Below are 14,263 nucleotides of genomic sequence, written 5' to 3' on the forward strand. Positions count from 1 at the left end.
AGACTTGAGGCTAACTAACACAGTACAAAATAAAAGATTAAAGCTATAATATTATAAAAGTATAAACAATTTGGTCTTTTCCAAAAATTTAAGATGTGCCTAACAATAAACTCAAGACAAAAGTCATTTAATCTCACAATGAGCCACAATGAGAAAAAGACATTCAAGAGTTTTTAAGTTGAATAACTATTGTTATACTAATAAAAATAAGGGAGAAGTGTTTAGACAAGCAGTTAAGATGTTCTCATCCCACATCACAGTACCTGGGTTCAATTCTTGTTTCCAGTTCGCAATCCCAAGTTCCTGCTAACACAACCCTAGGAGACTGAGTTCCTGACATCCATGTGGGAGACCTGGATTGTGTTCAGCTCCTGGTTTTGCTCCTGACAGAGCCCTTGTCACTGTAGATATCTGGGAGTGCATCTGTAGATGGTGTGAGCTCTTGTGCTCTTGAAAACACACACAAACACATACATACACCCCCTCTCCCTATCTCTTTCTGCTACTTAATTTAAAAAAAAAAATTGTTCCATTATTTTAAGAAATCAAAATAAGTTCTGGTAGAAAATGATTTTTCGTTAAAAGTAAGCATACATACAGCAATAACAGTAATTACTATCACAGGTGCTTTAAGAATTGAAACACACAGAACACATATAGAAATAACTGGGGAAAATATAATACATAAACAATCGGTTGATAAGTCACCCCAAAGCAAAACTTAGTAAGTTGTTAATTTTATAGAATCAAAATAATTAAAAGGAAAGAACAATCATCTACTAGCTTAACTGGGCTCAGAAATCAAATTATGTTTCCACATTTACTAAGAAAAAATTTTTTACAAAATTGAACTAACCAAAACTTAAGTGAAATCTGTTAAAATCAGATATGCCATTATAATGAAATTCTAGAGGTGATGCTAGGAAAAGGCACAGGATAGGACTATATGCAATAAAATTATCTTCCTTCAAGAAATACCTTCCAAGTATTTTTTATATCAAAGGAAGTCTTATAAAATATACAATATATGTGGAACACTAAATCACATTGTAATCATTACTTTTCCAAATCTGAATTAAGAGTCTAAAGTAACAGGAAGAGTCTCCAGAAGACAAATATTTCAGTGTACAGCAAAACTAACCTAAGGTGATAAAAATCAGTGTAGTGTCTGCCCTTGGGAAACCTGGCTCAAAATCAATACAAAGGGCCAGCGCCATGGCTCAACATGCTAATCCTCCACCTGTGGCTCCGGCACCCCGGGTTTTAGTCCCAGTTGGGGCACTAGGTACTAGTCCCAGTTGCTCCTCTTCCAGTCCAGCTCTCTGCTGTGGCCTGGGAGGACAGTGGAGGATGTGCCAAGTGCTTGGGTCCCTGTACCTGCAAGGGAGACCGGGAGGAAGTACATGGCTCCTGGCTTCGGATCCGAGTAGCACCAGCTGTAGCGGCCATTTGGGGAGTGAACCAACATAAGGAAGACCTTTCTCTCTGACTCTCTCTCTCTCACTGTCTATAACTCTTTCTGTCTCTCTCTAGCTCACTATCTAACTCTGTCTGGCAAAAAAAAACAAAAAAAAAAAAAAAAAAAAAAAAAAAAATCAATACAAAGGAACAAAGGAACTTTTTGGGATGTTGATAATGCTCTATCTTTAATGGAGTGCTGGTGACACAATACATACATTTGCCAAGATTCACAGAACTCACTGAAATCTATGAACTGTTATCTCAATAACAGTACTTAAAATTTAAAAAAGTAGTAGATACATACATAAAATGCCACGGTATAAACTAGAAGTGGGTTACATGGAACATACCTAGAACCAAAGGAAACAGGATATACTTAAATCTGAATTAATAGCAACTTCAACAGACAGTTGATGCACATCAAATTGCCTTAAAATACAATACTAGAAAAATGGTAAACATTTTCAGGAAAAAATTCATTTATACTCAGTAATAACCACAAATTTATTTACTCAGTAGTAAATTTAGCAATCAATTAATTCATCACAGCAGATTAGCTAGGAGGCTAAATTGGTTAAGATCAGAAAGATACTCAAGGCAGCAATACTGAGGGTTTTGTATAATGAACAAGTAGACTAAACTAAAATTTACTGAGTGTTTAAAATATTCCAGGGCTGGGGTGGCGCCATGGCTCACTAGGCTAATCCTCCGCCTTACGGCGCTGACACACCGGGTCCTAGTCCCGGTTGGGGCACCGGATTCTGTCCCGGTTGCCCCTCTTCCAGGCCAGCTCTCTGCTGTGGCCAGGGAGTACAGTGGAGGATGGCCCAAGTGCTTGGGCCCTGCACCCCATGGGAGACCAGGATAAGTACCTGGCTCCTGCCATCAGATCAGCGCAGTGCGCCGTCCGCAGCACGCCGGCTGCGGCGGCCATTGGAGGGTGAACCAATGGCAAAAGGAAGACCTTTCTGTCTGTCTCTCTCTCTCATTGTCCACTCTGCCTGTCAAAAAAAAATATTCCAGGGCCGGCGCCGTGGCTCAATAGCCTAATCCTCTGCTTGCGGTGCCGGCACAACGGGTTCTAGTCCCGGTCGGGGCGCCGGATTCTGTCCCGGTTGCCCTTCTTCCAGGCCAGCTCTCTGCTGTGGCCCGGGAGTGCGGTAGAGGATGGCCCAAGTACTTGGGCCCTGCACCCCATGGGAGACCATGAGAAGCACCTGGCTCCTGGCTTTGGATCAGCGCGGTGCGCCGGCCACAGCGTGCCGGCCACAGCGGCCACTGGAGGGTGAACCAACGGTAAGGGAAGACCTTTCCTCTGTCTCTCTCTCTCACTGTCCACTCTGCCTGTCAAAAAATAAATAAATAAAAAATAAAATACTCCAGGAACTATCCTAAATACTTCACCCATATTAATTCATCTTAACTACAGAAATAGGCACTATTACTGCTCTCATTTTACAAATGACAAAACCAAAGCATCCTGAGGTTTAAGTGTCTTGGTGAGATCATAAAAGGTCTAACTCTGCTGGTCTAACTCTAAGGACAACCCTCTTAATTACTTTTTTTTGCTGCCTCTCTGGAATTAGCTGTCTTAAAATTTTCTAGGCTGTAATAAATATTGTACTCTATATAGCTGCTCACCTCAAGGATCATGCTATTCAAATCTGAACAGCTTACGTGAGAAAAATAGTATCTCTGCAATTCTGAATTGTTCAAGGATTCCAAGTTTTATCCTTAATTACAGGAAATATTAAAAAGGCAATATAGTCTATATAGTCTCTATAATCCATGACAAATGCCAAGTTTTATATTTTTTTTTTTTTTTTGACAGGCAGAGTGGACAGTGAGAGAGAGAGACAGAGAGAAAGGTCTTCCTTTTGCCGTTGGTTCACCCTCCAATGGCCCCCGCGGCCGGCGCACTGCAGCCGGCACACCGCGCTGATCTGAAGGCAGGAGCCAGGTACTTATCCCAGTCTCCCATGGGGTGCACGGCCCAAGAACTTGGGCCATCCTCCACTGCACTCCTGGGCCATAGCAGAGCACTGGCCTGGAAGAGGAGCAACTGGGACTAGTACCCAGCACCCCAGCCAGGACTAGAACCTGGGGTGCCGGCGCCGCAGGCGGAGGATTAGCCTATTGAGCCGTGGCACCAGCCACCAAGTTTTATATTTTCAAGCTCTACCTCACAGTTTCCTAAATTTTAAGATCATGACATCTGTTATCACAATTGCTACATTGATATTACTAAGAACATTATCTTATATGTGTCCAACAAGTTCTGCTTCTTTGATATAACTTAGTATGTTTTCTCTTCCAGGATCTTGAAACTGTATAAAAGAATCATGTTTTCTTCATGTTTTGGCCAGCAAACAGCTCAAAAACTAATTTAAGATGGAACCAAATAAAATTACATTTGACTTTATACCCCGAATGTGTACCTAGTCTATCTTTTTTACCCTTACCTCACTCCATCCATGCAAATTTTTGTGCATTTTGTTGTTTTCTGATTCTACAGAGAGGTATGCATGCAAATCAAGGAGGTACAACCCCATACAGTGGGCCTCTCCATTTACATGGGCCCTGAATCCCAGACTAAACCAACCACAAATGGAAAATATTTGTGGAAAAAAACTGTATTTGTACTAAAACACATTAAGTTTTTATTTTTTTCTCTCTCCTAAACAATACAGTCTAACAGCTATTTATACAGTATTTACATCTTAATAGGTATTATAAGTTATCTACAGATTAAATTGTCAACAGAATGTATATAACTTATATGTAAACGCTATACCATTTTATATAAGTGACTTGAGCACTGCAGATTTTGGTATCCATAAGGAAGCCCTAGAAACAGTCTCCCCAGGATACTGAATGACAACTTTATATTTATGTATTTCATACTTTAACACTGACTCAATGTTATTTCAAAAGGACTTACATAGGACAATTTCATTATGAATTATAAAATAACACTAGTAAAAAAAATCATTTTTGTTTTAGCAGCCAACCTTAAGGATTAGAAAGCAAAACTATGAGAGTTGAAGACTGTCACACTGAACAAACAGCAAACTCTTAAAATTACAAACTTATCTCTAACAACGCTAAACCACTCTAAACATCTGTTCACTGGACTGGCTTAAATCTGCTATACCTGAACTGAAAATCAAGAGCACCTCTGTACAACAGGGAACTCATTCAAGTCACTTTTTAGACCAGGGGTGGTATTTTCTTTACCCTGGCTCCCTCTATTGACAGAAAAATAAAATTAGAGAATTATACAGGCAAATTCCACCAACACAAGGAAAAGTATTTTTTAAATACTCCCAAATCAACATTTTAAATAAAAATAGATTAAAACCTGACTTTACCATAGACCCAAGAGATAAACATAAAAATTAAACTGACAGCTCAAGCAACATTCAAATTTCACACGTGATCTATGCATTTCAATATACATCTTTTATCCTTAGATACAGGAAGGGCTAAATGTTCTTAAACCATATTAAGTATTTTTAATAACCTCTTGTTAAGTTTACCTGTATCTGTTCTGGTGTCCATTGATCTAGGTTGACTGACTTGACCCTGGATATATGAACCCCAAGATTTCTATGAATTCCAGCACATCTGATGCAAATAAATACACCAATATTCCAGGAAGCCCATCGAGGACCTATTTAAGGAAAAGAAGCAAAGAAAAGCAAATGTTAAAAGATAACATAATAAACATCATGATGATATATTAGAAGCATTCTTATTTTTAATACAATTATAGTAGAAATTTACAAAAACCATATGCTCAAATTTTCAGTGCAGAGGGACTTGATAAGACATGCCTTAGCTACACTGAAAAGTCATAAATCAATGTTCAATAACATTAATCAATTTACTAACTTTGCTTTTCTAGAATACTGTCTCTAAAATTTGAATTTTAATTTACGTGAACAATATTTTTCACAGAATAATCTGAATCAGTACTAGTAATATCCCATGTAAATAGTAAGTTATTTATCAAATGGAAAAACAGTGCCTAAAAGATTAACAACAGAAATCAAACAAAAGCATTCAGAAAAATAAACACAGAAATAAATAAAACTGGGGCCAGCATTGTGGTTAACAGGTAAAGCCACGGCCTGTGATGCCAGCATCTCACTGGGTGCCAGTTCGAGTCCCAGCTGTTCCATTTCCTTCTGGCTCCCTGCTAATATAACTAGAAATGCAGCAGAGGATGGCCCAAGTGTTTGGGTCCCTGTCAACCATGGTAGGAAAACTTGAAGAAGCTTCTAGCTCCAGACCAGCTCAGCTCCTGCCACTGAGGCCATTTTCTCTGTCTTTCCCTCTCTAAGACTCTGATTTTCAAATAAACAAATAATCTTTAAAAAAAAAAAAAAAAGAAAGAAAGAAAAAGACAATCAACAATATGACTGGGTAATTCACAGACGATTTATATGCCACGAAACATGAAAATATGTACAACTGCAGTGGCAATTAAGGAAAATGCCCTTTAAAAGTATAATATCTCCTACTTTGCATCCAATAGATTGATTTAAAAAGAAAAAGTAATATGTTAGTACTATGTGTTGGTGAAATGAGAAACAAGACTGTCTTAAAAAGTCGTAAAAAGTCTCCTAACAGAGAGCTGGATCAGAAGTGGAGCAGCCGGAACCCCAACCACGCCCATATGGGATGCCAGCACTGCAGGCAGTGGCTTTACCCACTAGGCCACAGCACTGGCCCCATCTCATTTCTAAAACTTATAACAACTTAAAACATTTAAAACAATGTATTCTGAAGCTCACACAGAAATCTAAAAAGGAAGTAGTCACAAACAGAGAAAATAACTGGAGGGTTTAATTTTTTTTAACAGCTAAGTAACTGCAACAAGAAATGTCGCAGAAGCTCTACAGAACATACACATCATCTGGGGAAATCATGAAAATAGAGTCTGTTTCTGCAGCCCTCACAGTGGCATGTGAGATTCTGCATTCCCTCTATGTTTCCAGTTATGACCATTCTGGCATGCATACATCCCTTAAAACAGCACATTCCAGATTAATCTTGACAGTCTAAAAAGCAAGCATTCAGCATATAGTAGTCAGCCCTTATCCACAGGATATATTCCAAGACTACAAGTAGATGACTGAAACTGCAGATAGTACCATATCCTAAATACACTATAGTTTTCTATGTAAACACACCTATGACAGTTTAATTTATAAATTATTCATAGTAAGAGATCATCAACAATAATGAATAATTACAATATAGTCCATTAAGCCTATGACTTTTATTTTCTGATTATAGTTTCTCTCTCAAAATATCTCACTGTATTGTATTCATTCTTCTTGGGAAAATGTGGGATATTTAAATAAAGTGCCATAATGCTTTGAGGCTATTACTGAGTAAAATAAGAGTTACTTCGACATATGCACCACAATACCATAATACTGGATCTTTTAACAGACAGCTTCTATGTGACTAACAGTCAAGTAGCACACATACAATGGATAAACGGATAATTCACTTCTGAGTAGGGTGATGTGAGAGAAGAAAAGATTACAGTACACTAGTCAGAATGGTACACAATTTAAACGTTAACCATTTGTTTTGAAAAATTTTCCTTTTAATAATTCTGGACAAAAATATACTCTAGGTAACTGAAACTGCAAAAAGCAAAACCATCAATAAAGGGAACTATTGTACTTCCTGATCTGTTTTCATATGCCTGTTAAGGGACTAATAAATGTGGAGGCAATAAGAAGGGAAACAGGCAACTTAAGAAGCATCAGGAAGAAATGACAGGACTCAGTGAAAGACAATACAGTGACAAACAAGGTAGAGATCAAAACATCTGAAATTATGCACCTGGGATTTAAAGCACAAAGTTTCTTATAGAGTCAGAAAACTGACTTTTGATACAAAAATGTCCAGTAGGTAATTAAGAATATAAGACTAAAGTTCAAACTGGAGATACAGATATGAGCACCTTCTTCAAGATCATAGTTATAAGAATTCTACCACTGAAATACCAATGCCTAAAATTTGTAATCAACCAAGGTGTCCACCATCAGATGAACAAAGAAAATGTGGCGTATGAATGTGTATATATAGATATATATACATGTAAAATGTATGTGTATATATATAATGGAATACTGTTCAACTATTAAAAAAATGAAATTCTACCATTTGCATCAAAATGTTTGGAACTGGAGGACAACATGCTGAGTGAAACAAACCAGATACAGAAAGTACCACAAGTTCTACCTTAGAAGTGGGAACTAAAATGAATGAATGAATGAACCTGTAGGTATCAGCACTGCTGCAAATACAGTTTTGCAAAATTCTGCTTTATACTTCTGTCAAACCAATGGTAAAGAAAGTTATGATACTACTACAGTTTTAATGATTTAAGATTAAAATTTACTGTATATGAATGAAAGTAATTTTTCAATGCAATTACTGTTCATAGTCATTGCCTATATTCCCACTAAACTAGGGCCTTTTTGCTTTTTACTTATTTCATGAAGCAGTAAGCCTTTTTACTGTAATATAAATTTAAAATATGTCAACTCAAAAACTAAAAAAAGAAAGGGAGAGGGAAGGAGTGTGGCAGGGAAGAAAGAAGGGAATATCATTATATCTTCAGAATCTATAAACATATTGAATGTTAAAAACTAATTAAAATTTTAAAAATAAAATTAATTGTATAATCCAGATTAAATTTAAAAAGATGACATTAGCAGTTCCAAGAACAAAGAGGAGAAAAAGAGTAAGCCTTAGGCGGAAAACGAAAAGCTATATAAACACAAAATCAAAGGAGGAAATTTTGAAGAAAAGACAGATGGGGCCAGCGCTGTGGCACAGTGGGTAAAGCCACTGCATGTGGTGCTGGCATCCCATGTGGGCACCGGTTCGAGTCCTGGCTGTTCCTCTTCAGATCTGGTTCTCTGCTATGGCCTGGGAAAGCAGTGGGGGATGGTCCAAGTGCTTAGGCCCCTGCACCCTCATGGGAGATACAGAAGCTTCTGATTCCAGGCTCCTGGCTTCAGATCGGCTTAGCTCCAGCCATTGCAGCCATTTGGGGAGTGAACCATCAGATGGAAGACCTCTCTCTCTCTCTGCCTTTCAAATAAATAAACAAATTTAAAATAAAAGAAAGAAAAGATGGCTGACAGTGTCAAAAGTTTCAGAGAAGTCAAGCAAAATGGAACTAGGTACATATACTTCTTACTAGGAAAGAACATCTGGACATGATAACTCCAGTAACTGAGAGATTAGGCAGAAAGAGGGAATCTATCTATCCTGAATTCTATTGTCAGATTAAACTCAACATTTCAGTCTCCAACTCCAAATTTTTAATAGTTTAACAGTTTCCTATTTTCTTCGATACTGTTTTCATGACCATCTTGACCCTTCTTAAATTAACTTTATTTTGTTTAACTCCAACTTAAAGTAGTCTAAAAGCAACAGATTCCTTGCTTTCCCTTGTTACAACTCCATTATCCTATCTTGGCACTTTTCCAGCCCACCATTTCCCTGCCTAGAAGTTTCTGTCTATAGACAGTAGGAAAGTGGGGCCTGTGTTATAAGCACAATAGGTTAAGCTGAAGCTTGCAATGCCCTCATCCCACACTGTCGAGGCCGCAACTAGAGACAAGAGAGAAAAACAAGATGCCTGAGGAGGGCAGATATCCTAATCTCTGTTTACTGAAACCCCCCATTCAAGTTCCCCACACATGTCTGGGAATTCCCCAATCTCTTCCTCACAGCTGTTGATGTCTGGGTAGGTGTCCTAATCTCTTGTCACATCCCATAAGTGTATTCAAGTTCCTCAGGAGTAGTCCTGAGTCACACAGGCTGCAACCAAGCCCACCAATGCTGTGGGCTGTTAAAGCATGGAGCTGACAAACCTATAAATATTGTAAGAAACCTTCACCGGGCACTCAGTCTTGGGAAGCAATTCCACAGCGCTCGTCGATATTAATAAACTGTTTCTGACCCTCTACTCAGTCTCTGTTCAAACTAAGGGAATTTCTCCAATCAAGCTTTCTACAACAGGATAAGTGTCATTTCAAGTTCCAGCTTCAACACTATTTTTTTTAACTTTTATTTAATAAATATAAATTTCCAAAGTACAACTTTTGGATTATAGTGGCTTTTCCCCCCATAACCTCTCTCCCACCATCAACCATCCCATCTCTCACTCCCTCTCCCATCCCATTCTTCATCAAGATTCATTTTCAATTATCTTTATATACAGAAGATCAACTTAGTCTAAGTAAAGATTTCAACAGACTGCACCCACACAGACACACAAAGTATAAAGCACTGTTTGAGTACTAGCTTTACCATTAATTCGCATAGTACAACACATTAAGGACAGAGATCCTACATGGGGAGTAAGTGCACAGTGATTCCTGTTGTTGAATTAACAATTGACACTCTGATTTATGACGTCAGTAATCACCTGAGGCTCTTGTCCTGAGTTGCCAAGGCTATGGAAGCCTCTTGAGTTCACAAACTCCGACCTTATTTAGACAAGGCCATAATCAAAGGGGAAATTCTCTCCTCCCTTCAGAGAAAGGTACCTCCTTCTTTGATGGCCCGTTCTTTCTACTGGGATCTCATTCACAGAGATCTTTCATTTAGGTGTGTGGTTTTTTTTTTGTTTTTTGTTTTTTGTTTTTTTTGCCTCAGTGTCTTGGCTTTCCATGCCTAAAATACTCTCATGGACTTTTTTTGCCAGATCCCAATGCCTTAAGGGCTGACTGTGAGGCCAGAGTGCTGTTTAGGACATCTGCAATTCTATGAGTCTGCTGTGTATTCTGCTTCCCATGTTGGACTGCTCTCCTTTTTAATTCTATCAGTTAGTATTAGCAGACATTAGTCTTGTTTATGTGATCCCTTTGACACTTAACCCTATCATTAGGATCAATTATGAACTTAAACTGATCACTTTGACTAGCAAGATGGCATTGGTACATGCCACCTTGATGGGACTGATTTGGAATCCCCTGGCACGTTTCTAACTCTACCGTTTGGGGCAAGTCCAATTGAGCATGTCCCTAACTGTACATCTCCTCCCTCTCTTATTTCCATTCTATTTAACAGGGATCACTTTTCAGTTAAATTTAAACGCCTGTGAATAATTCTGTGTTAAGTAAGGCATTCAACTAATGGTATTAAGTAGAACAAAAAAATACTCATATTAATAAAATAGTAAGTTGTTCCTTGACAGTCAGGACAAGGCTGATCAAGTCATTGTTTCTCATAGTGTCCATTTCACTTCTACAGGTTTCCTTTTAGGTGCTCAGTTAGTTGTCAAAGATGAGGGAGAAGATATGATATTTGTCCCTTTGGGACTGGCTTACTTCACTCAGCATGATGTTTTCCAGTTTCCTCCATTTAGTTGCAAATGACCGGATTTCTTTTTTTTTTTTACTGCTGTATAATATTCTATAGAATGCATATTCCATAATTTCTTTATCCAGTCTTCTGCTGATGGGCATTTAGGCTAAGTCCATGTCTTAGCTACTGTGAATTAAGCTGCAATAAACATTGAGGTGCAGACAGTCGTTTTATTTGCCAATTTAATGTTTACTGCAGCTCAATTCAACACTTCTGATCCAGCTCCGTGCTAATGTGATTGGGAAAATTAGAAGATGTCCCAAGTACCTATACCCTTGCTGGCCTAGCCCCAGCAGTTATGGCTATTTGGGAAGTGAAGTAGCAGACAGAAGACCCCGTGTTTCTCCTTCCAACTCTGCCTTTCAAATAAATAAAAATCTTTAAAAAAAAAAAAAAAAAGAAGGAAAAATGAGGTTTATTGAATGACTAATCACTGTATGACTAAATAATGTATGTACAAATACAAACAGAATTTTACAGCATCTCAATACACTTCTTACTTTAACATCATTTGAGAAATAAGATGAAATCGCATGCTCCTCTGAGAAGAACTGTCTCAAATTTTTGATTTCCATGACTAACTAGCAAACAAAAGCTCAGTTAAATTCTTTTATAAAAAGAAAATAAAATACAATAGGCAACACAGAACTTAACACTGTAGGGAAGGCTGAATCTGGAGAGGCCTAGAGGAACTTCCTGAGCCTGCCTCAAATTTGAAAACCTTTCTTTAAGTTTCAAATCCCTGGTGGCAAACACCCCAGCCCCAGGTCGCTTTTGCCTAAGGATCATTAAGGTGGTATAATAGGAGTAGCTAAGACCCTTTTGCATCACATCAGCCCACATCCATTCATCTGCTCATCCGCTCTCTACCATCCCCTCTGTACCTCAGCTATATATACACTTCCCTTTTACAATAAAGTGAGACCCTGCTTCGACTGGGCTCCCCACCAGACCTGATTGTCCCCCGGGTTTGGGGAAGGCTGAGTGGCGGGTGGCCCACTTTCCCTCCTTGGTCAAGGCAAGCTGCGGGCAGCCTGCCTAATTCTCTGGCGGTGGCGAGGATCAGTCACCGCATAACACCAGCTGCTAACTGCAGTTTTCTTGTAGAACTCATTTCTCTGTATCGCTTTCTCTAATCCCCCAACAACATCTTAAGTAACATTCATTAAAATGATTTACAGTTATATGCTTTAGCTATCTTTTCTGAAAAATGGTGAACTCTTTAAAAAGAGGGCCTTCATGTTACTGGGTTCCATATGCTCTGTACCCAGCACGATGTCTGGTATAAAAATTTAGGTAGTCTTCAGCAAATGATAGCTAAGACACTGATCCATATATGTTACTGCTGCCAAATTACCAGGAATATTTAAGACATCATTCATCATATTTACAGATACACGGTCTTCTTTAATCCTAATGAACATGTAAGGCAAGCAACACTACCACCCCATTTTAGAAACTGAGAAACTTAGAAAGCAGGAACAAGAGAGTTAAGACCATGCAATGAATGGACGGACAGATCTCCAAATGCAACCATAAACACTTTATCTCCCTTGCTATGTCAATTCTATCATTCCAAACAAAATTCCCATACTGGTTGAATGGTTTTACTCTATTTTGCCAATTTTTGAAATGCCAAGTCATCTATTGCTGAAACAAATAACAAAGATTTAAAAACAACTAGTTTTTTCAGCTCTCTAAAATATCAATTCTTCCTCTATTGTTACACATCTGTTCTTTCCTCATAATCCCCAGATTACAAGAAATGAATTTGTTTTGGTTTTATTTGTTGGAAAGAGGAGCTGCAAAGGACAGAAAATTTTGCTAAAAGGTGAAGAGCAGGCAAGAGGAGGGTAAAATCATTGATATACAAAGGCTAAATCTCAAGGCAGCATCATAATAGGGTAATTCTTAAGGCAACATCATGTCAATCAATGCCTAGGAAAGGGGACATGGACCAAAAAGCAAATGATCCCAAAGAGAAACTACCTGTATCAAACCTTTTTGCAAAGTCAAGCATGAAATTAGAAAGAACCCTTTTCTTTCCCTACCACAAACCCACCTTTTTCTTTTTCTTTTTTTACTATAATCAAACACAATTTTTATTTTTTTCCCCAGAAGCCTTTTATTTAAGGTTTACAAACTCGGGGCCAGTGCTGTGGCATAAGGGGAAAAATGCCACCTGCAGTGCCAGCATCCCATATGGGTGCCGGTTCATGTCCTGGCTGCTCTACTTCTGATCCAGTTCTTGTTAGTGCCTGGGAAAGCAGTGGAGGATGGCCAAAGTGCTTGGGCCCCTGCACCTGCGTGGGAGACCCAGAACAAGCTCCTGGCTCCTACCTTTGAATTTGTGGGGAGCAACCCGGACTAGACTGAGTTACTGGAATTAAGACTTATTCTATGCATCTGCTCTCCCACAATATGGCGCTGGGAGAGAAGTAAACAGCTTCTGCACAGCTGCCTCCAGTTCAACCAATAAACTGTAGGACTTGCTCCTGATTGGAGGAGAGCAGCGTACTCGGCGTGTGGGCAGCCGAGCTGGGATTGGCAGAGGAGGACTATAAAGGAGGAGAGAGACGGCATGCACCAGGGAACATCTAAGGGGAACATCTAGCTGAAGGAACACCTGTGCAGCCCCCGAGAAGAGCCGGCCGGCGGTGTGCCGCTCCCCTGCGGAAGTGGGGAATGTGGCCAGGGGGAACTGCCCTTCCACGGAGGTGGAAGGGATAGTAGCCAACCCGGGAAGAACCAGCAGCAAACCCGGGGAGGGCCGAGCAGACGAAAGAACAGCGCAGGGTCCTGTGTTGCTCCTCCACGAAGAGGGGGAGCGACATAATGGTGCCGTGACTTGGATATGAAGCCTAGGCAGGGTTTAGTGTCGTTCCTCCACGAAGAGGGGGAGCGACATAATGGTGCCGTGACTCGGATAGGAAACCTAGCTCGGATAGGAAACCTAGGACGGATAGCAAACTTAGGAGGGAAGAAACGGGAAGAACTGGGAAAATACCGGAGAGAGAGACTAGCAAACAGCCTAGGGAAAAGTCGGACGAAAAAGGTGCCAGAAGAAGCTGTTGAAAGCCTAGGCATAGATTCAGATACGGACTACGGGGGGAAGCTGGGAGAAATCTCTAAGGTTGAAAGCGAAAGTGAAAGCTAGAACAAACAGACTCGGATGCGGACTGTGGGGAGAGGCCAGGAGAAATGAGGGAGGAGTATTGTTGGAGGAAAGCTTGGGGAAACATACCGGGTAGAGAAAAATGTTAGGGAAATTGAAGCCGCGGGGGTCAGGCCAAGGCGGAAACGAAAGCCACTTTGGGGTTCTCAAGTTAGCCCGGGAATGGGGGGCGAAAAGTTGAAACCAGAAGCTGAAACGTAAGCCAGATTGGGATCC

General features: G+C 39.7%; 1 protein-coding gene across 8 annotated transcripts in view; it reads right to left on the reverse strand.

Annotated features, from left to right (window-relative positions):
• SMAP1 (small ArfGAP 1) overlaps nt 1-14,263 on the reverse strand; it is a 187,920-nt gene that overhangs the window by 106,841 nt on the left and 66,816 nt on the right. For all 8 annotated transcript variants that reach the window (XM_089333044.1, XM_089333045.1, XM_070073896.2 and 5 more), the window contains exon 2: nt 5,001-5,134. Coding sequence is in view for 4 of the 8 variants with exons in the window: in XM_008263099.5 (XP_008261321.3) it covers nt 5,001-5,134 (134 nt within the window). In the remaining 4 variants the exon portion in view is untranslated. The remainder of the gene's footprint in view (nt 1-5,000; nt 5,135-14,263) is intronic.

Source organism: Oryctolagus cuniculus, chromosome 5 (genome assembly GCF_051225735.1).
Source record: "Oryctolagus cuniculus isolate XC-2025 breed Fujian yellow rabbit chromosome 5, ASM5122573v1, whole genome shotgun sequence".
NCBI classification, from domain to species: domain Eukaryota; kingdom Metazoa; phylum Chordata; class Mammalia; order Lagomorpha; family Leporidae; genus Oryctolagus; species Oryctolagus cuniculus.